At 43.7% G+C, this 25,885-nt stretch overlaps 4 protein-coding genes and 1 pseudogene across 4 annotated transcripts; 1 reads left to right on the top strand and 4 right to left on the bottom strand.

The window, feature by feature from the left end:
• Window positions 1–25: 25 nt before the first annotated feature.
• Window positions 26–3,516, bottom strand: LOC100824226. The gene is made up of 3 exons (XM_003558336.4): window positions 3,193–3,516; window positions 1,399–1,720; window positions 26–1,318 (listed from the first exon to the last, which is right to left on the bottom strand). The coding sequence occupies exons 1-3, from the start codon at window positions 3,283–3,285 to the stop codon at window positions 363–365; spliced, it is 1,371 nt and encodes a 456-aa protein (XP_003558384.1). The 5' UTR covers window positions 3,286–3,516; the 3' UTR covers window positions 26–362.
• A 1,132-nt stretch (window positions 3,517–4,648) lies between these two features.
• Window positions 4,649–6,669, bottom strand: LOC100824839 (NHP2-like protein 1). Its single transcript, XM_003558338.4, has 5 exons — window positions 6,508–6,669; window positions 6,258–6,378; window positions 6,068–6,171; window positions 5,084–5,215; window positions 4,649–4,967 (listed from the first exon to the last, which is right to left on the bottom strand). Exons 1-5 carry the CDS (start codon window positions 6,508–6,510, stop codon window positions 4,941–4,943), a joined length of 387 nt encoding a protein of 128 aa, XP_003558386.1. The 5' UTR covers window positions 6,511–6,669; the 3' UTR covers window positions 4,649–4,940.
• A 1,653-nt stretch (window positions 6,670–8,322) lies between these two features.
• LOC100825142 (TSL-kinase interacting protein 1) lies at window positions 8,323–13,834 on the bottom strand. Its single transcript, XM_010230591.3, has 14 exons — window positions 13,673–13,834; window positions 13,447–13,578; window positions 13,282–13,364; window positions 13,129–13,176; window positions 12,202–12,311; window positions 11,490–11,574; window positions 11,113–11,383; window positions 10,781–10,954; window positions 10,554–10,657; window positions 9,978–10,216; window positions 9,575–9,887; window positions 9,086–9,487; window positions 8,871–9,005; window positions 8,323–8,781 (listed from the first exon to the last, which is right to left on the bottom strand). Exons 2-14 carry the CDS (start codon window positions 13,544–13,546, stop codon window positions 8,602–8,604), a joined length of 2,244 nt encoding a protein of 747 aa, XP_010228893.1. The 5' UTR covers window positions 13,547–13,578; window positions 13,673–13,834; the 3' UTR covers window positions 8,323–8,601.
• Window positions 13,835–15,185: 1,351 nt separating this feature from the next.
• LOC100825448 lies at window positions 15,186–18,930 on the bottom strand (annotated as a pseudogene).
• An 84-nt stretch (window positions 18,931–19,014) lies between these two features.
• On the top strand, window positions 19,015–23,604 carry LOC100825757. The gene is made up of 5 exons (XM_003558341.4): window positions 19,015–19,314; window positions 19,414–19,496; window positions 22,011–22,066; window positions 22,156–22,251; window positions 23,331–23,604. Exons 1-4 carry the CDS (start codon window positions 19,143–19,145, stop codon window positions 22,232–22,234), a joined length of 390 nt encoding a protein of 129 aa, XP_003558389.1. The 5' UTR covers window positions 19,015–19,142; the 3' UTR covers window positions 22,235–22,251; window positions 23,331–23,604.
• The last annotated feature ends 2,281 nt before the right edge of the window (window positions 23,605–25,885 follow it).

Genomic DNA, 25,885 nt, shown 5'->3' on the forward strand with positions numbered 1-25,885 from the left:
ATTGCCCATTGCTGCATTGCAGATATCCGGACACAAGTTTCAATTCTGTTCATTGAATTGGCGTATAACATTACAGTTCGGAGCTATATTTATTAAGCACCTTCTGATTTTATGGAATACAACATCAGAATTCCTTAAACAAGAAAAAAAAAAGAATCAACTTCGAGTTGAACTGCACGGCAGCAGGGGAGCAGAATAGGACAAGTACATTAACAATACAGGAAGCTTGGAAGACTCATCGAAAAAGAAAAAAGAAAACTCTGGAACAAAGCTGGAAAACTGCGGCAGGGAAACACCTCTCCCACACCGGCACAGCTCTCTCCCAATATCTCCTCTACTTCTCATCTACCCAGCAGACGCAACTAAAATGGAACCACATATGGCATCTGATAGACATGAAGATCAGGCAAATGAATAGCCCTGGGTTGCAAAGAGAACTGCTGCGAAACTGATTGAAACGGCACTGAACCATCACTTGCCGTGCAGCAGCTGACACTGGCATCAGGTTTCCTGGCACTGCCAAGCAGCCAGTCCTGGTCGCCATCTCCTGTATCCTCCATCTCAAACGATGGTGGATTCCAGGTAACAAATAGATCTCCAAACTTCCTCTCTTTCTTCTCCGCCTTCCGGTTCTTCTTCCGATCTGACTTGGACTGTTTAATCTCTGGCACTGCACCCTTATCTGTCTTCCTACCAGAGAAAGAAGGCTCTTCTATGGGCAAGGAAGTGTTTGGCTGCTGCTGCTTGATGAGAGTCTCAATAGGCACATCTGATTGTTGCGGAAGGAACGGCAGTTGCACGTCTGGCTGGCGAAAAGCAACCGGGCTTGTTTCCTTCTGCAACACCATGGCACTAGATGAAGGGGCATCCCTTTGGAGCCCAATGGACGGCACTGGAGGATCAACTCTCTGAAACACCTGGGCAGCAGGACTCAGTTTGGTAGGCAATGTACCTGCACTTCCAATAACCTTGGAAGGTGTAGGTTCAAGTCTCACTGTAGCTGCTTCCAAAGATAACCAGGGATCTATCTGCTTCATGATCTTTGGTGCAATCACAGGATCTACCTTCGGCACAACATTTGAAGTGGTAGATGATTCCACTCTCTGCAAAATCTTCACAGGAGGAGGTTGTACATCCACTTGTTTTAGCACAGCTGCAGTGGCTTCTGATTTCACAATCACTTCCCTATGGTGAGGTCGGACAGCAATCTGCTTACTCAATGGGGATGGACCTCGTACCATTTGTTGGACCCTTGAATTATTCAATGTGGCTGCAGGAAACTCCTGGTCTCTTTTTATCTTGATGCGAAGAATGTTTCCTGCAGCATCAAACACCAGGGTCAGTCAATCTCACAGAATGCTAAAACAAAATAAACAAGAAACAAACAAAAAGCCTCACCATTCTTATTTTGGCTAGGGCTGGGGAGTATAACTTTCCTTCTCTTACTGCTATCCTGAGAACTCTCTGGTGAGCCATGTGCTGCTGTCTGAATGAAACAGGGAGCTCCATGCTCTTCTGAGAGTCCACTATTTTCCAACTGCTCAGCTGATTCTTTGGAGGCTCGTCTGGACTCCAGATCAGCCAGGCTAATATCTTCATGCCTTCTCTTCTTATGGGTACGCTTGGAATGTTTCGATGTCTCACCACCACCCTGATGGAAAGATTTCTTGCCATTCTTTTTCTCTTTCTTCCTATCGGCCTTTTCCCTTTCTTTCTGGAGCTTCAGCCACCAGATTAATCGTCAGTTCTGATTTAGAACGGACGATGGGAATGCGAATGCAACATTTTCACAATGTGGTAATGAAGTTTCAAATTTAAGCAAACACACAAGAAAGTAATGTATCATTAGCACCTTTAGTGCTACAAGTTACAGTTAAAATTAAGGCATGGACACTTCACATAGAATAATTGAATATCATCGAGATATATTCATTACAAACAAATGCCATTTCTACACAATGTGCTTTATGTGCGTACAAAGTTTAACCATGTGTGTACATCACAGATTATAGCACATCAGATATACAACACATGATACAAAAATCACAATTAGCCCATTGTACAACGTCAAAAATGCATTAGTCAGAAAATATTAGCCTGAATAAAACTATCCCAACAATAGAAACTAGAAATTGCTCTGCCATGTCAATTAACAAATTACACACAGTTCACTAAGAAACTCAAAACTGATACAGTAGATTTTATATATGATAAGTAACAGTATAATAATCACATGTAAAAAGGTTGCATTAATAAAATGAACCACAATAGACACACAGACACAACCATATAGGAGAGCAAAGATGAAAGGGACGGTTTATTTACTTCCATACGTTTAACATATCATCCCAACGAAGTTATCGTAAAAATAGAATCTGTCGAAGATTAAGCCACAACTGCAGAAGAACAGCAATGTTGCAACCAGCAATACCACTTAATTACGGTTTCCAAATGATAACTTCTGATTTAAGGTGCCAATTTGGTACTAAATGAAGCAGAGACTGGGCTCCAGAATAGCATCTTAAGCAAGTTATTAACAATACACATCCCAGACACTTCCAACAGCATAGCGAGGACACATACCTAGCCCACTGATCGATCTATCCAACCGGTTACCATACAGTGAGAAGTTAGAAATTTTATTGAGTCCCGATATCTCATACCGTGACATTTCCATTAACAAGGTATATCTGCCGGCACAAGATGACCAGAATTAACCACCTCTATCTCTGAACAGCTAATTTAGTATTCCCTCGGTCCGTCCAGAAATAAGTGACTTCGTTTTGTACAAGATTCACTTATTTCCGGACATAGCAAGCACCAAACTAAACGTAATTAACAAATCAAACATCACGGCTGACAATCTGGCAACGATAAACTTGAATTAATCCTCCCAAATAAGAGCGCGCGAGGCCAGGACAAAATTTACTTAATTCCTTGATCTTTATTTCTCATATAAGCAACCGGGAGATGCATCACCACGAGGTTAAGTCAGTAACAATTTCCGACCGATCTAGCCGACATGGAGCAGCCAATTAACGCAAGATTCATTTTCTGCTCAAAGGTAAGGGTTAGCTTCCCGTCAGATGCAACCCCCAAATTCACACGCACAACCAACAGATCTGATCAGATCCAACAGGCAAGCACAAATGATCCGGCACGTGCGTGTGTAAATCCGATGGCTGAACAAACCTTATCGGTCGTCTCCACCTCGGCCACGGCCACGGCAACGGCCACTGGGTTCCGCACGTACCCCGGCGGCGGGTAGGGGATGCACCTCGACATGGTGGCCGATGGGAACAACCTCGCTCAACCTCTCGGATTCACGAGAGGAGCGGCAAGGCTCGCTCTAATCGACCACGAATCGAACGGGAAAATTTCGATTCGCGGGATTTAGATCCGGCCGAACGATTTCGGCGGGGCGGGATTTGGTTTCGTGTGGCGGCTAGGGTTTCACGGGAGAGGGGAGGGGAATTTCCGGGCTACGCGAGGAGAGGACGAAAGAAAATGGTAACCTCTACGAGGGTCCGGGGGTAAGGGCGTATTTATAGCCGGAGGCAAGAAGGCCCGAGTCGTGGGGGGGACTCGCGGAATCTCCTCGCCTACCCATTCTTGTTCTAGACACCTTCGATGACATGTGGGACCCAAGTCGTGGGGGGCTCCAATGCCAGAGGCAGACGAGTTCTGCGGGTGTGTCGAGGGTGTGCGCGGAGCCTGCGCGACGGGGTGGGTGGGGCACGGCGTGCGGCGCCCTCTGATTGGCCCCGGCGCGTGGGGCCCCCGTGCCGGGGAGCCGGGTTGAGTGATCGAGCGGTACACGAAACGTGTTTGCGGTGAGCGCTGGGCCCACGGGGCGGAACCGACCTAGAAGGCGGCAGACGCGGGACGGCACGTGGTGCGAGGCGTCCGCGTGGCGCTGCCAGCCCACACGTCTGAGGATTTTTGTGTGGTGGGAGTACTCTGCTCCCCCGGCGGCCCGGCTGGGCTCCGCCCGTGTGCAAACCAACGTGAACCCCAGGCCACAGGCGCGCGGCGGCGCGGAAGGAATCCGCTGGTGATAGATTTCGACTGGAAATTTCAAAATTTGGATGCAGAGAGAGCCCGCTATAATTTGCTAATCTCGCGCCTGAAGAGACAGCCAAGATTCTCCAGTAGCGTACAGAGTACTTAGTACTGATGACTGGAGAAAAGAATTATTTCAGGGTTGGATCCAACATGCTCTTGTATCAAATATTCAAATGTCCAATTCATGTTGTACCGGATTTAGTTTATAAGAAAAAATTGAATCTAGTTTGCTCGTTTTAGCCGATCAGAATGGGGCTTCTTGTTTCTGGTTGCAAGTTGCAACAGCCAAAAGTTGGATCACGAATTTCTTTTGCAGCTCAGAATTCTGATAAAACTCAATGAAAGTCATACAGAAGTCCATATGAGGTCCGAATTTTTCTCCATCAACTGCTTATACTTTATCTAAGAAAAAACTGCTCATATGAGATCCGAATTTTCTGCCCGAAACATTGTTTTACCTTTCCAGGGAAAATGAGCATGTCTATAGAAGCGCCAAAACAAAAGTGAAACCGTTTCCTGCCTCTACAAGTCTGCACTACATTTCACACAAACGACTAGCAGTAGATACCGAAACGAGCAAAAGGATAACAATTGCACACACGCAGCAAACTCCCAATTCCAAACCCATAAATCATTAGCCATTACAACATTGTTGGAGTTTGGGAGAAAATTGAACCGCCACGATACATGTGTCTTATGAATTACACAAGTCACAAATATAAGATGACCACAAAATGGCAGTATGATTACCATAACAGTCTTGCAAACATAGCTGGAAAAGCACAAAGACCTAGTCGACAAGACACTATCACCAGTCCAAGCCTCTGAAAAACCGTGTCGCACTGAGGCCCATCACACTGAAAGGTCTTGATAGATCATATGAGCAGCTTCTCGATAGCATCCTGCAATTCATTGCGTCGAATTAGTCCACTAGGAGATGTAGAAACTTGGTAGTGAACACCAATAGTTCTAAAGCAAAACAGTAGGGTATCAAAAAATGTGGCAGGGATTGGATCACCTTGAGATTCTGTATCGGCTGTTTCAGCTGGCTGCCCTCGTTGCTGGTCACTGAACAAGCAATGACAGGCCTGGTCACTCCACAAGCACGACCAAGGGCTTGCTTTGAAGGAACAAAAACATATGGCACATTCTGCATCACAGAACAAAAATAGCTCGGTATTTTATTGGTGCACGGTCAACAACAACAAAAGCTTCAGACGGTTAAGTAACCAGACATTGAAGCAAAGGATAAAATTTGAGCAATAATGCAAGTAGCCCTAGCAGAAGTATGCACCACTGATTAAATGCCTATTCAACTACTCAGGAGCTCACTAGATCCACTGTCATGTGACTTCAAGGGTGAAGTACAGCACTGAATGACCAATTTGAATATCAAATCAGCCAAACTTATCACCACCCACAGCTGAACAAATGTCAATTCAACTCAATAGCTCACTAGCTTCACCATCATATGATTTACAGAGGTGAGTATCTAACTATCTATAGGTACAGCACTGAATGGCAGATGTGAATATAAAATCAGCTGTACTTATCTCAACTGTAAACGCATCATGCCTTGGTCTTTCAGTGCCTCAATGTTTTAAGGACATAGGATGCAAAATTTCACTAAAACAAAATTTTGAAAGATTTATGACCTAGCCTTTTCAAATTCAAGAGCAAAATTTTCAGAGTTCCTGAAGTAGCTAGGTGCTCATGCCAGCACTTCAACAATAGAGCACTGCACCCGTTGACAATACCAAACATCACAATATACACCTAATTCCCACTTCCAATACATATATTGGGAGTGACCACACACGACAAATCACATATTCAGAAACACATCATATATAGCTATGAGCTTCAACAGTTCATAAGTGGTGATATATTTAGTATAAAAAGTAATATCTTATCAACTGAACCACGTAAGTTACATAATACAAGTCATACGAACGGCAGCAATAATTCGCCACCTATGCAGCGTATACACAATTTATTATACCTTGTCCTCAGCAAGCAAGGGGAGGTGGAGGAGGATCTCCAGCGGCTCCGTATCAGCTGCCATCACCACAAACTCCGATATTCCCCTGTTAAGGGTCTTGGTCGCTGAGCACAGAGACATACAAATTCAAATCAGATGAAACGGAATTTACAAAAAGGAACAAAAGAAGTGCGCTGCTAGGATTGGTCACCTTCGTTGGCTCCCTTCTTGAGCTGCTTGTAATTGGCAGCCTGCTGGATGAGGTCGAGGATGGTCATCGTCAGCTGCGCGTCCGCCAGCGGGTACGCCTTGGGGTTCACCGTCTCCTGGCTCTGTAAACAACCAAAAAAACAACCCAGCGATGAGCTCACGCCCGACGGGCCTCGATTCGATCCGCGACGGCGTACCGGGTGGAAACAAGGAGGGGAAATCGGGAGGACGAGGGGGAGGGGGCTCGTTACCATTTTCCCTTGGTGGGTTGGTCGGAATGAGGCTGCTCTCGAGGGAGGAGGAGAGGCGGCGGCCGCGGCTGCGGAGCTCGGGGCTAGGGCTTTCGGGGTCGGGGCGAATGGAGCTAGGGTTTATCGCGAGGCCCGTGGTGGCAACATATAGCGCGTCGGGCGGACGGTTTCGACGGCTAGGATTGTCTTCGCGATTCTTCGGCTCCTATTTGTCAGTTGTCTCTTTTTTATTTCCTTGGCTCTCAAGTAGCATCGACAAGAGTTCCTTGCAAAACTTTTTTGAGGTGTTTGGACAGTTTAACTAACAAACTGGTCTTTCAATCACAATAAATAAGGTTTGAATTCGTCACAAATAAAAGTTCAATGTAAATTCAACGATCACAAAATACGCTGGAGAAAAAGGGAGAAGAAGTTGTCACCGATGATCGTGGTGGTTGGTGCACGATGATTGGCGTCAAAGTATGTCGGTGAGAAAAGGTGCACCGTGGATGAGATATTGCCGGAGTAACCACCGACCGAAGTAATGGACAACGTCTCCTTGGACAGGAAGAACACGAGAGGCCAGATGATTGAGTCAAGTAGATAAGAAACACCATTCTCCCCATTACAAAGGTATGAAAGCTCGGTAACAGAGAACACTCCTTTTAGTTGTGTTCTATTTTTGTGGAATTGGACTATCAAGTTCAATTCGATTTCAAGTGTGCATTCAAGCAACAAAATTCGGCATTTCAGTTCAAGAAGTCCAATCTCGATACTGACATATAACGGGTGATAAGATGAACAGAGAAACGACATTAATACGTGGTGCACTCGCAGTGACCTTAGAAGCTGCCTGTAAAATACAATTATTATATCGTGTTTCATTGTCCATTATCGTCTTGACCTTTGGAACGGCTCTCCTCCACCTCCCATGGCAATTCTGGTCTGTCACACGCTACCGTCAATAATTTTCATCCATTGTTTAGATATGTCTCCTAGTTCATCTATCTATGCCTAGGAGCATAGTAAACTTTGAACACCCCTAACAACATCTCTACATACAACTAAACATTTTGTCCAGGAGAAAACCAAAAGCTTTATTACTCCGTAAATCGTTGAACTACGAGAGAAATTCGCTAGAGGAACCTTGGATATTAGCCTTTGCCTCCAACAACTCATACGAGGAAAAGCCCACTTGTCCTCTGCATGTACCCAAGGTGCGTGGCCAGTAAAAATAAATAGTGTATATAGAAAAAGAGTGTTGGAAACGCATCAAGGATTCCTCCTCTATCTCTCTTTTCCGATCCCTAACCCATGGTCATCTCATGTGTTCAATGTCTCGCCCGAGATCTGTACCCGCTAGCTCGTCCACCCACCGAACCACCCTAACCTCTATTGGCTCGCCAACTCGATTAGCCACCACGCCACATTGTATGGCCCCAATCACCACCATAGGCACCGCCCATTCCTCCAGACCAGGCAGGCATGACTTTTTTCCCTCTTACACCTGTTACCCTACCCTGCAAGATTTTCGCCAGCGTCATCAAGAGCTCTACCCTGTTGCCTTAGCCACTATGTCATGGTTGCCGGGGTCTACTCTTTTCGCTGGTGGATCCCACATATGCCCGCTTCTAGGCCAACCACCAAATCTTCTATTCTTTTGACCTAGTAGGTCAATTAAGCAGGATAAGTGGAACCCCACTTACATCCCTACCGGAGTAGCTATATATCACTAGTTTCTTTCGGATTGGCTATGCTCAAGGTCATGATGGGCAAACTAAGCATATAAGCTCCAAACATTGATCGATCTTGTTAACCATTGCTCAACTTATCTCGTAACTTGTACACGGAAGAAGAAGCTTTATTGTAACCAAGCCTTGTATGTTTTCTTTTTTACAGGAATACGTTTACATGACATACATGTTAGTGCACCGTTTATGCAACTGTTTTACAACAACATGCATCCCTCTTGACTGCAACGCACAGCAAGTCCGCATATGTTGGATTAGCAACAAGCAGTTCGCTTGGACAATATAAAGCCTCCTCCTCGGCTCGATGCGTCATTGGCAGTATCATTTCTAGCCAACGTAGCAAGATGAACTCCAGCATCCAACTTTACATGATGGGTGGAATCGAGTCATTCTTGTCCGACGTGAAGAATGACAAGTTTCGAAATGCATCCAGGCTACTAGCCATCATGCGACCCCAACTATTTTGACTATCTCCCAAGAAGAAGTCTTCAGGTTGGTATCTCGTTGATGGTATCTCCAAGTCCAGTGGTCCAAGTGAATCAGGCTGTCAAAAAGGAGGAAATGTAAGCTTAGTTGTGGCTAAATACAGCAAAGAGAAAACAAGTACTGGCTACTAGGACATATGTCTAATACCCAGTATATGTCAGCTAGAGACTGATCTTTCAATCCAGAATCTTTGTCATTTTGAGGTAGTGATATGGCACAAAGTTCTATATCTTTAACATCATAGATGCAAGGATTATCAGCAACCTCTCCTCCAGCCAAGTCCTACAACATGAAATAACTTATAAATTGACATGCCAATGTGTAAAAACTTGTTGAGAATCCAAAATTGAACGACAACCAACCTCAAGAAAACCTCGAAACCCTTCTGAATTTGGAGAGTGAACTTCATTGTCACTATCGGGAGGGCTGCCAGCTAGAGTGTTTGAACCTTCTTGCTTCCTACCTGCTGCCGATTTAAAACTGAACTCGTCGCATGTTTCTTCTGCACCCCAGATATTGGAATGGGATGTATGGGCAGACTGCTCTGCGACTTGGTAACGAGAAGTATGAAGGGCAACAGCAGCATCGAACGAGTCGTAGCTGCAAGAATTATCAAGAAGAGCATTTTTGACACTAGAGGTCCCTGGACAATCCAATTTAGCACCCTTGGATGCTTCTGTCAGTAAGTATCCAACACTGATATCAGTAAGTGTATCTGCCCACTCAACTTCAGACATTGCAACACACTTCATTCCCTGATAAACCTAAAGTATAATATAACAGTTAGAGCTAAAGGATCAACCACAGCAATGTTCATTTAACAAAAGTATGCAGGAAACAGAAAGTAGGACCTCAGTGGCTTGGTCAGGAACTTGTTCTTGATGTTGACTGCCAGACTGTGAGGGGGATACATTGGTGGACTGCTCTTCTTCAGCATTCTTGTCTGTACTAGATGGTGTACCAAGCAACAATGATGATTGGTCATTTGAATTACAAGATGGATGCTCTGAAGTAAAGCCACCGAGAGAAGTAGAATCCTTTTGTGCGCAAGCCTCTGAGGAAGATTTCACCTGGACGTCTTCAGGTATCATGCAATTCTCAAAGTGGGTCAAAGATATTTCACTTACTCCTGCTTCAAGCTCAGCAAGGGAAAACCACCCATACCTTATGAACAAAAAGTTCATGCAACATTTATGATCACGTAGTTGTAACTATAGATCCAGATGATTACTATTTCATTTAGAAGCTACATACCTTAATCGGAATACAGAGGGACTATTCACTGAAAGAAAAACGTCAGCTACTGCAACAGTATCTCTTGTTGTCCACCTCTGATATGTAGCTAAATCCTCTTGATGAGCACAATATGGAAAAAGCACAAGCTCTCCACATGCAATATTTGAGTTGCCCCACTTGCGGTTCAGATGTTCTAAAACAGACGACATTTTTTTCCTAGCACTTAATGTGAGCTCCAGATGTGGATTATGTTCATCCTGTTAAGAAGAGATAGGGCTGTCAAACCATGCTCAAGGTGTTCGCTAATTTGAGAAAAGAACAGAATATCTCAGCTTGTGCACAGCCATAGTATTAGGTAACAATCAGTTCCACAACCACCACAGAACGGAAAAAGTTTATCCATAAAGCAAAAAAAGGGATAATAAAGTTATTTGTGCTTCATGTTCCATATATCATGAACATTTTGTTGACTACCAGGATCTATGAATTCGGGCCAACAGTTAACCAAATAACCAGTAATAATTGCTGCATCAAATGCATTGTTTGCTGAAAACACGAGATTAATTTTTAGCTAGTTTGCAAAAGGAAATTTACCTTCTCCAATGCCTTCCGTGTAGCTTCATTTATTGGAAATAACTGTAGTTTCAGCTTTGAAGGTGCTTGCGGATCTGCTTCCTTGATCTGATTTGTGCCAATAGCTGCCAATGGAGAATAAAAACATCAGGACAGTAGGAACCTGCGCTAGCCAAGCTAAGTCCAGAGAGCATATGAAACATAGTCCGGTAATTACATTAACTACAAATAAAACACTAGAACATTACCTTCAACAGTAGCTACATTGTTTGATGATGAAGCTAGTGGTCTTGCATCAACATTACACAAGTTTTGGGTCACTATGCTGCGTTCGATCTCTTCAGCTGCATCAGCAACCAAAGAAACACCAGCCATGGCAGCTCTCTCCCATTTTTTGTATGCAGCAGTTGCACCAACGCCACCTACAACACAAGTCATCTGCTATCAAACGCTAACGTAAAGGATGTTCGACACTATAGAGTTCCTCATATGATAAATTAGACCATCACGCGTGCAGATTACATATGATTAAAGGCAACTGAGGCTACATCATATCAAAACAGATGAAAGAAGTGATCACCTGCTCTCCTTTTCTGTTTCACAGTTCTTGTGGCAGAGAGGTCCCCTTTGATTGCTCCTGACCTGTTAGAATTTGTTTCTACAACCCGTTTGGAAAATGCTCCTTTAGAATAGGCTACAATGCTACCATCTTGTGCATCCATGGGCAACAGTTCTACTGAGGAAGATTGATTTCCTGGAGTCTTGCTGAGAATCGGAGATGAAGCTAGGTACATATCCCCTTGTGGACACTTTCTTCTGGTTCTCTTTCTGTCCTTTAGCAGTTGATTTCCCTATAAAGTGGATATATTGCATGAGAATAGAAGAACTATATAATAACCAACTTTATATTGTGGTAAAAATATGAAGAGGAACAAGCAGAATAGCTGTCTAACTGACCAATGTTTCTACAAATGTTTTCATTCTCCGAGGCCTCAGATGCAGCTTTGAAGCACTGCAGCTAAATTTTTCGAGCAGAGACCACCTGCATAAAACCCACTTATTAATATCTCATTATTTCCATGCAATGTAAAAGAAACAACACGGCGTCAAATGAAAAGGAATGCTTATTAGCAACAGATAATGCCTCTCCCTTCTTACACATAGACAAGAGGGAATTTTGCCTGTGAATAAGCAATTACCCTATCTATAAAACAAGCCCATACTTGGTGGCTAAATATTGTTCTCAATAAGAATTCTTTCTTTGTTCAAGCAGATGTATTATGTAATGCATGACTAAGAGAAACCTATAAAAATCTCATCAAATTAATCATGATTCAGTAATAACATAAACACATACAGCGGAACATAAAACAACATAAGTAAATATGAATAGGTGTTCACAACAGCACTATAGAGGCCTCACAGTTACAGCTCCTAACATTAAAATAAATATGAAAAGGTGGGGCAAAATATATCACATGATTTGTAAGTTAAAAAGACAACCTAAAGTCCAAGAGTCTGGGGAAAATAATATGACAGAAATGTAGCTCGGAAACACTGTGAGACCAACTACCAGTTTTCTTGTACCATGCTATATAAATTAAACTAACAGTAGCTTAAACAACATCTTATCACATCAATTGCATATCATAAGGGCTCATTCAGTTACCAGCGGAGCATAGCAGCAATGGTGTCCTTGGAGTTTCTTGCATCAAGTGAGAATTCAGGACCCAGAATTTTCTTCATGCGTCTAACAAGGCGATAGTAATAATGTCTGACCTGTATTGCAGCAGAAGTGTGGAACCTTGAGGCTAATGGCAAAGTACCACACATTTTCTAGTTCATACATCTTTCACAATTATGCTGGCCATGTGATGGTGTAAATCAATGAGACAATAAAGTACATGTTACCACACAAAGTTAGAAAACCAAATTTGTATTCTTGGCAATTGCCAGGACAACATGCATCATGGCAAAATGCCTCAAGCTGCTGACCACATAGGGTGCTAAGATATTGAGGCATGTGCCTTGCAGACAAACATGGTTCCAGCAAAATAGAAACAAAAGACTGAATAAGATTTCGAGACATGGTGGTGTGTTTCTGCATCTCATGATCTGGGTTTGAGTTGTCCATCACCACAAAACTTGAAAGGAAGTAATAAAACAAAGCGAAATCAGCCACAGGCGGGGAGGGTGAATGGCTGCAAGTAAAGAGGGAGATCAGCTACAAGTGAAATGCTCATCCTCATTGGATTAAGATGAAGATTGTGATCCTCGCTCGCTGCAACCCTTCCCCAGCTACCGCAGGAGAAACATAACTACATAATGAATAATGGCTTCAAACTATGGGGATACTGGTGCTATGTCATCAAACAACAAAGCCGTTGGTAATAAATAAGATTTCCAAGATGCCAGTTGCATCCAGATTTTCAACATAAAGTGCCATTACTCAATTCTATTTGGTCACCAAAATGAGAGGCTCATACACAATTAAATTTACAGTATCACATGTATGTTAATCTCCTTAGAAAATCCTAATTCAGTTCAATACAGCCTGTTAAAAATCACAGGAATATCTTGGTGGAAGGTGGTGTACCTGATCCTTATTTTTGCTCTGGACACGGAGTGTAATCTTCTCAAAATTCTACCAAAAACAAGGACACTGTGTTATCCATCTATCATTTAGCACGCGCACTAAGTAGTTTGCAGAACACAGCGTAACATTGCATCCAGAACTTATGCTTCTTACTTTTCCTACTTGGCGAAGAGCATTGAAGAAACTCTCTTCCTCCTGGTGTGTCCATGCGGCCCATTGGCGAGTTGGCTTTTTCGCTATGAGAACGGACATCGCACAAAAAGATAAACGAGGAGTTTAAGAGAAAATCTCCAAAATAGTTTTGGGGAAGAGACGAACCAGGCTTCTGATCGGGATCGGATGCCCGTAGCAGAGTGGCTAATGGAAAATCAACAGGCTGAGGGGGCGGACTCATCTCTTCGGACGCCTCCTTCTCCATGGCATTCGCAGCCACAAATATCTCGTAATTCTCTGATTTGATTTGACGCGGAAAAAAATCGAATATTTAGGAAACAGAAGAACGAATCGAAGAATTAAATGGGCTGAGGAAGAGGAAGAGACTAACCGTGGTGCCGATCGGAGAGAGCCGTCAGTGGATTTCGATTTGGCAGAAAATATTCTACAGTTTGAGGAAATTTGAGATTGGGGAGTTAGGGATTTGGAGGAATTGGGGAAAATTAGGCAATGAAATGATGAGTGCAGTCGGTGAAAGAGGGATCGGTCGCCACCTGTCCCTTCTTTTTGATCGCACGGCTATTCTTCTTCCGTGCACACTATCCAAACAAACCTACGTCATGACGTGGTATTAGCAAGGCGGAACAGAGATTACTCAGATTAGCGTCAGGAGACAGAGAGAGCGGCATCGAGTCCCTAGCAGCTTCGAGACAAAAAGGTCTTTGGAGACTCCTGTAATGGATTGTCTTCCACGAATATGCATTATGCAATGGTTGAAATTGATCTAGGGAAGTTTTATTCAAATCAGTTGACACCTGAATGAGCCCCTATGTGGGAGTTTAGTCCCTACCGAGCAAAATATTGTAAAAGGAACCGTAAATTGGAAATGAGGAAGGATGCCGTCACGATGGTCGTAGCGTGACAATCACATGTCACATATACATGTTCGAACCTCGGGCAAGTGCGGTGCATCCCATTAAACAAAATAATGATGATTTAATCTAAGTATCTGGCTCATAACCGCATTACTCTTTGACAAATGATATTGTCACCTTTTTCTGTGTATTCTTACCAGCCTGATATAAACCATAAACTACCGAGGACAATTTGTGTAGTAACACTGCGATTCTAAGGAGAGAATAAACTCAAAAGTTTTATAGAAGCTGAGAAAAGAAGATCGCATTAAAGCACCCCAATAGTGTGACAAGAGTTAAATGGTAAGAGACACATAATATTTTTTTTCATGAGGTGGAAGAAAGAGGAGGAAACAGAACAAGGCAATGTTGTTTTATCGACAATTTAGATGACATCTTTTTTAATGGTAAAGATAGTTACATCGACAATGGGGTGTCGAATGAAATCAGGGTGTCTTCTTTCCATACATCTGATGGAGACAATCTAGCCCTATGAGCTATTTCATTTGCCACAACGTTTGTTTCCCTTGGAGAAAACTCAAAAGAGCTCTTAGCCATATTGCGACACTCACCAACCACAGCTGCCGCTGGTCTGTAAGAAACACCTCCCGTATTCATGATCTCCGTCAGTTCCGTACTACAGGTTTTTACCACCAGACGGGTACGGCCCATCTCGACTGCCAACTGCAGTTCTTGCAGGAGATCATATGACTCGGCACATAGCACATCTGGAGCATAGAGTAAAGCGTGGCTGGATGCTGCAACGAATTGTCCTCGCGTATCTCTCAGAACCACGCCCGTGGAGCTGGTCACGTCGTGCTCGTTGAACCCAACATCAGTATTAAGCTTCATGATTCTCCTCAACGGTCTCTCCCATACTTGCTTCTTCAAAAACGATTTACGTCACGTCATATGCTTTGACGAGTTCATAGCCAGCATCGTGATCGCCGTTGCTGCGCGAATGGGACTTTGGATTTTCTACTCGTTTGATAAACAACTATGGGAAATAAAATTGACATGAGAAGAAGAAATACAAACTTCTAATCATTCAAATCAGATTCATGAAGAAAGTATTACACCTTGGAGATCTAAAACTCAAGCTACCATATCCAACATTACATGGATGCACAATTCATTCCTCGTGCCAGACTAACGGAACACAAAGCAGATTGGTACTGAACTACCAAACATTGTCGTGACAATGAAGACAGCAAAATGCCCCGTCAGAAAGTAGCGCCCAGAATGCCGGAATAAATCTACCTCCTGACCGGAGGTGCACCGCCCCGTCCGACTGGACCGCCGCCACGACCGCCAGCAGCCTACATGAATTGGTAGGTAAAGCGTTAGGAACTGCAAGTGATATGTGATGAATGAACTACAGCGCTAAACAGAGTTTAGATCAGAATGAGCAAGCACCTGAGCCATCAAGGTCCTAAATAAACACATATACACAAATTCTTGGAATATTCTTTAATTTCTCTAAAAAGTTACTTTGGTTTTCAGTATCATCTTAACTCCATGTGTTTTAGTCCTCTGCTCAATTAGTGATTAGTATAAGTTCCACCACTGCAAGAATTTGGTAATTAGGGATCTACGAATTTAGGATGATAATTCTATTCAGGTCGGGATCTTCAAATTTTATTATTACACAGCAAGCAAGCTTCAACTCTCAAAGGGAGATTTGACCAAACAAAGGGAGGGCAAAGGAACAATAGTACAGTAATATTCAGATTAAATAAACACACCTCCCTCCATTCCTAGAAGGAAATCTACGTTATCACTGTGAATAAATGGCCTAGCATTTTAAATCCAGAACGCCGGGTTAATAACTGCTCCAGAAATGGGACAAGAGAACCTTAGAACTTGTTCACACTAAGCCGACAACAACAAGAGAATACTGTTTTATCAATATGAATGAATGACCTGGAAGTAAACCAAAAGGTCAAGCTAAAGAATTGCTTGCTCAAGCGGTGCGTTCTTCCTAGTTCCTAGAGGTCCTGGTCCCAGTGTTCCTCCTGCAGCTGTTGCTTGGTCGTGAGCTCCCTTTTTTTGGTGTGGCTGCCCATGGGCACTCGTGGTGCTTCAGGCCTTGGAGGCTTGGATCCATTGTTTCCCATGCTGTTCTAGGTCCAGGTTAGCTAGGGCTCAGTCATAGGTCGTTCGGTGAGGTCAGTCATTCCTTTTCTTTTCCTTGCACAACCACTGGTGGTTGCAGAGCTCATATTGTAAATCTTTGCATATGCTCGTTTGCGCTATCTTAGAGCTTTCTTCTTAATGGAAGTGGCAAGTTCCCAGGCGTGCTCGAGATAAAAAGCCAAAGAATTGCCGCAGTGACAGAACAGAGAGTACAAAGGTATCCAGGAAAGGTTCAACTACCTTACTGACATAAGCCCCTGCTGGGAACAACTCAGTCCCAAATTCATGTAAGGGATGCATGTTTGTTCATATGGTATTAAGGGCTCCACAAGTTCTGTATATTTGAGAGCATGTCCTATTTGTACAAATTCTCCTTATTAAAAAAAATAATGAAACAAAATGGCCAATAATCACCGTTCTCCTTGTGGTAAATATGGGAAGGAATTTAAAAAAAATAGAAGATAGCCTATGTTCTCAAATATATTATCTCCTAACTTTGTTTGTTACGAGGGTTCGGATTTCGGCCAGAAGATTGCATCTCATCCTCACCGCAAACCCTCCTCTCTCTTTTTTTTGTTACAGATATCAAGCTTTGCTCTTCTACCAATCCCAAGACATTTATATAGTATATTAATATGTCACAATACCAATAGACTAAAAACCTTAAACCATGATTCAGTAACCGAATAATTCTAGTAAGGTTGAACACATGCATTATCAATTTAACTCACTTCCTAACATGAGAAGTCTGTATCACCAAACTGATGTCGACTGAAATACTTGATCAGCTGACAGAGTTCTGTAGTGCAGCCTCAGAGGATCAAGGCCAAGAAACAACAATCTACAGAATGTTTACCCCCTAAATCCTGAAATTCTAGAGTAAACACCATCTGAACATGGCATACTCCCAGATTAACCTTCCATCGGCAAAACTCTATTGCATTCCATCCAACCCACTATCACATGACAGTACGCAACAGCATGTTCACTCTAATGCAGCTGCATGCTCAGATCATAATAAAGATGCTTTCGTAAAGCATCTTCATATAGAACTATAGGAGAAAGGATGCATTTTATCCCATGAAAATATATCCATGAGGAGAGCTTCTAATGGTTCATAGCAGGCCACAACAAAATACAGAACATAAGATGTTTGACAATCATAACATAAACACAAAGCATTATGGCCACACAACCATGATAGCCATGCAACAATATTCTAAGTACTCATCAGAGATCTCCCTTACTCTTCACATCGAAAACAATATTGAATTGTCTAAGGACAACACAAGACAATACTGATCAATCCATAGATTTTAGTTAAATCTAGTTATGCTCGAAGCCATCACCAAAAAGTAAACTCCAGAAACATTAAATGTGACTAACCAAAATAGTACCGGCACTCTAGCTGTTCACCAGCAAGACAGGTTTGTCCTATTTTATTCATCTTTGACACATTCAATAGTGCATCGTCAAAATCATGCAAGCAAATTCACACTGATTATATAGAAAATTATAAGCAATACCTCGTTTAAAAAGTATTTGCCATGTTGCCTTCGGAAAGATGAACGCACAGTGCTCACTACATAATTTCCATTTGTTCAAGAGAATATAGTAATTGCATTTTCTTTTACACCTTTTGGCACACACCCGATATGGTCATCATGTAATAAATGCAAGAAAAAGAGGCAAAGCTATCTTAATGAAATAAACAATAAGGTTCATAGGAAGAGGCAATTACCCGAGCATGCATTGCAACCGCATGCCCACGACCAACTCCAATAGCTGATCCTTTGCCCTAAACAAGAAAAACAAAATATCACCACAATCATGCACCGTCCGGCCACCATCTTTGCATCATGAAAAAGCCTTTACAAAAAAATCATCATGAAAAAACAATAAACGGATAAAGGAAGCACCAACCCTAATCCTTGCTTCCAAGCGCTTGAACATTGGAGCGTTCTTGAGCATATCTGGTATAATCATAAACCTGAAATTACACACCCGCCATCAGGTAGTATGAAGAAAAATGAGGCCGCCACAACTCAACAGCAACCCCCACGCCTACTGGATTCTTGAATTACCTCACTCTGCTCCCTCTGATGAAGACGTGCTCGAGCTGAGATACCTTTCCATCCTACAAATTAACAAAAAACCAAGTGACAAATTACCGAGCCAGCACAGGCACAGGCAGGACACTCTTGCTCACGAAATCAGCGGGGATATGGCCCCCGATCTGAAGGCAGGCAGGCGTAGGGCGGGCATACCTTGGCGGTGAAGGAGATATTCTCGAGCTGGCAGTTCCAGTTGTCCTCGCACTCGAGCATGGAGCGCGGTACACCTCGCCGGTCTTGAGCTCCACCGTCACCACGTGCCCCGCCGCCTCGTGCAGCAGCTTCACGGGGATCCCCAGGCTCCGGCTCATCTTCCCCCTCCTCTCTCTCCTCTCCTCTCCCTCGCCGCTAAAACCCCAGGTTCGCACCGGGAGGCGGCTGGACACGAAGCAAAGACTGAAGAAAAAACAATGCTGTTGGGACTATGTGGGCTTTTACTAAATTGCAGCCCAGTTGTTCAGCGGGCTTTCGGGCCGGCAGAAGGAGCTGCCGCAAAGCCCAGAAAACGACCGCATCGAATCACTTTGCGACGAAGCAAAATAGCGGAGGCGGAAGGAAACCGACGACACTTTTATCCACCTGTTCACCCACCTCGCAGCGACTAGACGCGCATTCATTTCACACGCCTACACAGATCGGAGGAACCGAGGACCCAACTCCCAAGTCGCGCGAGAAAGTTCTAGAGACAGAGGTTGAGATGGCGCTGCAGTGGATGATCCTCGCGTGCGTGGTGGCGGCGGAGGCGGCGGTGGCCGCGCTGCTCACGCTCCCGGCGCCGCGGGCCGTGCGGGGACAGATCGTGGGGCTCACGTCGATGTTTCTGCAGCCCTTCGCGGGCGTGCTACCTTTCGCCGGCTTCCAGCTGCTCGGTTCGTGCCGGGGCCGCGGCCTTGCTGCTGAAACCGACGCGCGCAAAGCTCGCCTTGTTTCAGGCTCTGATGATAGGTTTTGCCTTTTCTGATTTGCAGATATATACTGGAAGAAGGAACACAGGCTGATGTGCACAACAGAGGTTTGCACCGCTGAGGAGCGTGTCCACTTCGAGAAAGCCGTAAGTGCATCGAGACTTTATACCCTGCCCCTGTTCGAATTTGGTAGTGTATTTCTAGGGTTTGTTGCCGTTCAGTTGAGTACAGATTCATAGGGGACTAAACGCTACTAGCATAGTTCCTAAATATAAGATGTTCTAGCTTTGTCCTAACTCCTAAGTCAAACTTCTTAAATTTTGACCAAGTTTATAGTATCAGTGTACTAACATCTACGATATCAAATAAGTATACTATGAAATTATGTATGATGATGGATTAAAACTAATTTAGAGTTGTAAATGTTGAGAGATTTTTCTATAAACTTAGTCAAACTTCTTTGACTTGGGACAATGCTAGAATATTTTATACGGAGTATTTACTAACAGAGGGAGTATTTGCTTTCTGCCTAATTCTTTTGGCTCTCTTTTTTTTGCGAGAATCTACCTTGTCTTTTAGTTGCAAGTGTGAAGATGACTAAATTGGGCAAATGATGTAGTTTGAAGGCCAGATCATAGTTGTTTCACATGTTTCCATGGAATTTATTGGTAATCTGACCTTCATTTTGATAAGCTGTGTGACTGTGTCGCCACCCCTTCAGTTAGATTATTCCTTCCTTCATATTGTGAAGGCTTTAGCAGAAGCTGAAATTTTCACTGTTGATATAAACAAGGGCTTGAGACTCAGAAGACATATAATAGCACAATTTGGAATTGGAGTATAAGGAGTAAACATATTTGTGCTCAATGCATCATGTCTTTGCGTCCATGTTAGTGACTAGGTCAAGGAGAAAATGATAGTGTGATTGTCCGACTTTCTAGATTAGCAGAAGCTTCAGCCATTATTTGTCAAAGAGGGCTCTGGACCTACTGGTTCTGTCTATTGCTGCAACCATCTTGGTAGAAATACTTGAACAATTCCCATACGCTGTAACTAATTAAAAGATGACTGCAAGTTTTGGATATAGTTATACCACCGTTTGTGTCAAATTAAATCACCTTTAAGTCGCTCTCATCTCAAACATTTATGTCAAATCCAATGTGTTGTGGCAACAAAGTGACGGACCCCAGCCACCGATTCACATCTATATAAGAGTAAAGAATTTACTCGTCGAAATTAACATTACTCCCAACTATGTTCTCTTGAGGTTGGAGGAATCCTGGTGTTCCAAGTTAAAATATATATAGAATTCCTCTGCCTGCATAATTTGCAGCTGGGTTGCATGAAATTACTGTTGGCAGGGGGATTGTTTTGAGATACATTTCTGTGAATCTGGAATAGCCTAGACCCAGGGAACTTGGTACTGGAAAAGAACTCTTGTGCTTCTTTTTGCAGGAATTGTAGATGCACGATCTTGTTCACCATGTAGAAATGATGAGCAAAAAGACCTTGTTGAGTATGACCGTTGCAGCGAATCACATGGTGCTGCCATGCCAAGCACCCCTTACCTAAAATTGAATGCAAACCTATGTTCTGCCTTGGGCCATGTCATCAGAGAAATGACAAACAATTGATTACTAGGTGATATCCATCTATCTGTTACAGATAATAGCATAATACCATCTTGAACACTTCTCGAGTTGGGTTGATATCGAGATTGAGCATGGTAGTTCCTCAGTCAAGGGCATGTATAGGGCTTGGGCTATTTGGGGAGGGCCAAACAGCAACAGTCTGTTCTAGGCTGGTATAAGGCTTTGATCTTGCTACAATAACTGCAGTTGAATTTTTTATCTCTTTGAACATTTATACTCCCTCCGGCCGGAATTACTTGTCGAAATATTACATGTATCTAGACATTTTTTACACATAGATACATCCATATTTGGGCAAATTTGAGACAAGTAATACCGGTCGGAGGGAGTAGTATTCAATCCACTTCTTGTATGCTGAAAAGTAAAAAAGGAAATATCCGTTCAATGTTCTAATCAAAATATAACTGTCTTTAAACTTGCGTCCTGCATGGTGCTGGGGCTTTAATCTGGATTAAGGGTGTAATCTAAACGGTTTTCATAGTTTTAGGGGGTGGGGGTAACTTAAACCATTGTGGAGTTCAGGTTTGTAATCTAAACTTTGCTACAAGTTTAGGGGGTAATGTGGACTTATCACTTTATCAGCATTACATAAAATCTGTTATATGCATTTAGGGATGCAAGCAGTGGCCCATTTATCTCGCAGAAGACGTAATTTTGTTTGTAATGACTGCTTAATTTGTATTAGAGAGCAGTAGGATGCTTGATGTGTGGCGTGTTGCTTGTATGGCTTTATGCATAGCATGTTCGTAATCAGTTTACCTTCATAGTTAGCGGTTTCTGTTCGGCATATACGTTTGTCATCCTATTCAGGAAGAGTTAAAAGAGCCAATTGTAGTTCTTAACTGGATATTCCTTTTCTGTCAGAAAAAAGCAAGGATCAACCGATCATCAATAAGCTTATGCACCAACTAACTGTTTGGTCATTTTAAACTGTGTACAAAAGGACATTGTATCCTCTAGTTTCTTTATTTATCTCTGTTCTCAAAGTTTAAATGTTTCCTTGTGCAGATTTTCAAAGCCCAGAGGAATGTCATTCTTTGCGTTTCAGTATTCCTCCTCTATTGGTAAAGAAACACCCCTACATAGTCTGATGAACATAATCCCGATTCAGATTTTGTTTCTTATCCTTCATTTGTTATTTTGCTTGGGATAGGTCCATTTATCGTATTTGCAAGATCAACAAGGATATTAAGGCACTGGAGGAGATTGAAAAGCGTATCAAGGAAGAGTAAATTCATCTTAGTTTCATGTGAGTGATTGAACATGACTATAAGCACTATAGATTTGTCCATTTAACTTAGACAGTGCATTTGCTAGCAAATGATATTTTGATGAGTTCAATATTTTAACCAACTAAGGAGAGCTTTACCTATGATCTTGAATCATTGCTCAAATCTGAGTATCATTTTTTTTGTAATTTGCGTTGACATGCTTAAAGGAGTAAATTATTGCTGAATGATGTTCTTAAATCGTAACGAATCTTTAGCTCTTCCTAAATTGTGACTTAGATGATGTTCAGTAGATTCATTTATCGAAACAATGAAGTTCATTGATTCTGGTATGGGTTATCAAAATTGAACAAGACTTCATTGTTGGATGTCTAAACATGCTAATATGCAAACCATTGTTCACTGGCAAGCTTCTTTCCTCAAATGATTCATTTACCAACAAGTGTATGTTCTTTGTTGTTTCTTGTATGGATACTTTATACTGCTTAAAGATTTGTTGTAGTAAAACAGCTTGAGCACAGCATACGTCTGACATGTCATATTAATATATGCCTTTCTAGTTTCATTATTTTTGGTAATCTAGTGAGCTTCCATATCCAGTGGTGGACCCAACTTTGTAATATTGGGTGGGGTAAATACTCTATTTTTAATATTGGGTGGGGCTAATACACTGCAGCTCTATTTTTTCTCTATTTTTCCCAATTATTTCTACTAGTAAAAAGGATTCAAAAATTATTGGGTGGGGCGGGCCCCACCCGAAGCCCCACCCGAACACCCGGCTGGGTCCGCCCCTGCCCATATCAAGTGATGTTTCGAGGGGAAAAGAGTGGATTGTTTATAGCTAGTTATTGGTTACGATGCAAGAAGGAAATGTTGCTATCCTGGCCTGCCTTTGGCTGACGTTGGAGATGTTATTCTAATAGTTTGGTTATTTTACAATTGAGGTTGATGTGCCCTTACTCGTTCATTCTACTTTATTTACATTTACTCAGTTAGTAATTTGCTAATCAGAGAGAGAGAGAGAGGTTTTGAGTTACATATTTAACTTGTCTGCAGTGAGGTTTGAGTTACATATTTAACTTGTCTTCTGCTGCCGCAGGTGGACGTTGTGGTATTCCTGGCCTGCTGCAGATGTATCCAGACAGTTACTTAGGACTTGCAATGTATATTACTGTTCTCCTCGGAGCAAAGAAAATATCAACTTGTTTGTACATCTTCTTTTTTTAAGAGCCTGTTGTTGATCTGCTGACGATGGTCACTACGAAGACATCGATATGGACATGTTGGTCATCCTTGAATCGTTTGAACATTTGCTAGGATGTTGTCTGGACTGGCCTTTCCGTGGTCTTGCTGAAATAGTCTGGTATTTGTTACTCCGAAGAATCGTAAAATGCATGCGCTCGTAGGTTTGTTGGTTCCATGTCGAAGTTGCCAGCGGTTCAAATAGAAGACCCGGTCATTAATAAGTAGTGTTGTGTTAGAACTGAAAAGTTGGGGTGCCCGTGTCGTACGGGGCAACGATCAGCTGCTGGTATTTGATGGCCTTCGACTCGGTGAACGCCCATTCTAATTGTTTGACCTTGGCTAACATCTTTGTCTCGACCATCTTTTTTTTTTCAAGGTTCGTCTTGAGTCTCGATCATCGATAGTCCTGCACTCTGACGTAATCCCGTATCTGACTTTTAATAAACCTTCGGTTACCCTCGTCGCCGCAGAACAACTCAGTGGACCTGGTTGGTTGGTAGACAGTCTGTTTGTAGAAACTTTGGGAGGATTACATACTTATGTAAGTTGTTTGTATGGGCGCTCCTCCGATTGGATGGCCAAAAGACCGTGGGTCGCAAGGACTAGGTTGGATAGTTACGACCGTCGAGGGCAAGTTCCTCAAATTCTTTCTCGGTCATTTTGTCCTACATGAAGTTGTAAATCATGAATCTTGGGGGAGCAGAAGGCGTGAAGGGCCCCCTGCGTTGCTCGCTCCTGGGCGACACGGGCGGCGACTCAAACCCTAGCCGCCACAGCAGATCTCCATTCCCCTCCCTCCCTCGTCGCCACCGGAGGACGCCACCGGACAAGGACCGCGTGGCCGACGGCGGCGGCGAGGCTTCATCGCCAGGTTGCGACCTCGTGGGCGCTCTTGCTTTCTGTAGGGACGGTGGTCGGAGGTGGTTTAGGCGGTGCTTCCCGGTGATGAAAGGCGCCCTCGTTTGCGTCTCCGGCGTTTGGCGGGCAGCGCGCGGCCGCTTGGGCCGCCTGGATCTGCCACGGCCTCCGCGGGATCCAGCGCGTGGCAGCGGCGTTGTGGGCGGCGCGGCTGCTTCTTGGTGGGGCATGGCTTCTCTGTCCCAGCCAGACGGCCCTCGGTTTGGCTGCTCGGCTTGACCGGCCGGTCTGTGGCGGGGCAGGCCCGATCTGCGGCTTTGGCAAACGACGGCTCAGATTTGCCGCAAGGTACGCGTCACAGGGGTCAGTGTGGGGCTGGGTGCTGGGATTGGGAGCAGGGCGCTTGGATTTGGTGCTTCGCTGCGTGGAGACAACCGGATCCGGCGCTTCTTGGCGACTTTGGCATGCGGCCGCGCAGGTCCGGAATCGGGCATCTGCAACTTCTTCTGCATTCTGTGCTTTCGTTGTTGCTGCTGCGTGCTTTGTCTATTGCCTTAGTTGTGCGCAAAGATGTTGCTTCGGGTGAAAACTTGCAGGGCCCTCGGTCTCTGCCGATGATGACGGCGACTTTCGGTGTCGTTCCCCTCGTTGGAGGCTTCATCGACGAGCTAATTTTTCGTGCATTGTTGTTTGGTGCTCTCCGGGTGAAAACCTAAGATCTGGTAGTTGTCGGATCGGGCAACGACGACGTGCAAATGTCGTTTCCCTCCTTGGAGGCGCTGCCTTGGAGACCCCGACTCTTCGTTGCTTCCAATCAGTGCTTAGTCACTCCGAGTGCTTCGCCTAAGGTTTGTTGAAGGTTGGGTGGTTCCTTGTGTCGCCTAGGTTCTTGGTTTATGTCCGGCGAGGGTGTGCGTTTGTTTTCCTTTGGTGTGGTTTCGGCGTGTGTTGCCTTTCGCACCATTGGCACATAGGTGTCGTGTTGTATTTCTCGGTGGTGTGTGTCCTTTCGGCCTGTTGGCAACTCGAGGAGGTAGTGGTATGTTCTCGGTGGTGGGTCATCCTTCGATTTCATCGGTTGGCATTCTTCGTCGCGGTGGGTCTCGGTGGCGCACGGCCCTTCGAATATGCTGGCTACGTAGGGGTCGTGGCGTCCTCGGCTGCACGCTACCCTTCGACTTCATCGACGACGCAGTGTTTGGGGGGCCTCGACAGCTCGACGCCTTTCGACTTCATCATCGATGTGCTTTGTTGTGCATGCCTATCGCCGTTGGCATGTTTTGAGACCCTAGGTTTTTGTTTTCTGTGTTTCTGTTGGCAATGTTGCCGTTGTACTCGTTGTATCCAATTCTTTTATTTAATGAAAATGTTGTGCAGGCTGGCTGTTGCCCGCCGTAGTTCGCTTCAAAAAATAAATCATGAATTTTGTCAATTACTAGTGGGTAAAACAAAATTGTTGGGGCAATTGTGTAAATAAATTGCAAAAATGTATGAAATTTAAGTGAGGTTAAATTTATATAGTGTAAATCTCAAATAATACTTTGAACATAA

This window comes from Brachypodium distachyon, chromosome 1 (assembly GCF_000005505.3).
Source record: "Brachypodium distachyon strain Bd21 chromosome 1, Brachypodium_distachyon_v3.0, whole genome shotgun sequence".
Lineage (NCBI taxonomy): Eukaryota > Viridiplantae > Streptophyta > Magnoliopsida > Poales > Poaceae > Brachypodium > Brachypodium distachyon.

What these genes read in the sequence shown, in the direction of transcription:
- LOC100825757 (XM_003558341.4), top strand. Translation starts at nt 19,143, where the DNA reads ATGGCGCTGCAGTGGATGATCCTCGCGTGCGTGGTGGCGGCGGAGGCG. An exon ending in GTGTCCACTTCGAGAAAGCC is followed by an intron (nt 19,497 to 22,010) that starts GTAAGTGCATCG and finishes TTCCTTGTGCAG; the next exon opens with ATTTTCAAAGCCCAGAGGAA. An exon ending in TCAGTATTCCTCCTCTATTG is followed by an intron (nt 22,067 to 22,155) that starts GTAAAGAAACAC and finishes TGCTTGGGATAG; the next exon opens with GTCCATTTATCGTATTTGCA.
- LOC100825142 (XM_010230591.3), bottom strand. Translation starts at nt 13,546, where the DNA reads ATGGAGAAGGAGGCGTCCGAAGAGATGAGTCCGCCCCCTCAGCCTGTT. An exon ending in CTCTTCGCCAAGTAGGAAAA is followed by an intron (nt 13,177 to 13,281) that starts GTAAGAAGCATA and finishes TGTTTTTGGTAG; the next exon opens with AATTTTGAGAAGATTACACT. An exon ending in CCCTCTGTATTCCGATTAAG is followed by an intron (nt 9,888 to 9,977) that starts GTATGTAGCTTC and finishes TTTGTTCATAAG; the next exon opens with GTATGGGTGGTTTTCCCTTG.
- LOC100824839 (XM_003558338.4), bottom strand. An exon ending in CAAGAAGGGAGCCAACGAAG is followed by an intron (nt 6,172 to 6,257) that starts GTGACCAATCCT and finishes CTCTGTGCTCAG; the next exon opens with CGACCAAGACCCTTAACAGG. An exon ending in CCTTGCTTGCTGAGGACAAG is followed by an intron (nt 5,216 to 6,067) that starts GTATAATAAATT and finishes TCTGTGATGCAG; the next exon opens with AATGTGCCATATGTTTTTGT.
- LOC100824226 (XM_003558336.4), bottom strand. Translation starts at nt 3,285, where the DNA reads ATGTCGAGGTGCATCCCCTACCCGCCGCCGGGGTACGTGCGGAACCCA. An exon ending in AGGTGGAGACGACCGATAAG is followed by an intron (nt 1,721 to 3,192) that starts GTTTGTTCAGCC and finishes TGGTGGCTGAAG; the next exon opens with CTCCAGAAAGAAAGGGAAAA. An exon ending in CCCTAGCCAAAATAAGAATG is followed by an intron (nt 1,319 to 1,398) that starts GTGAGGCTTTTT and finishes TTGATGCTGCAG; the next exon opens with GAAACATTCTTCGCATCAAG.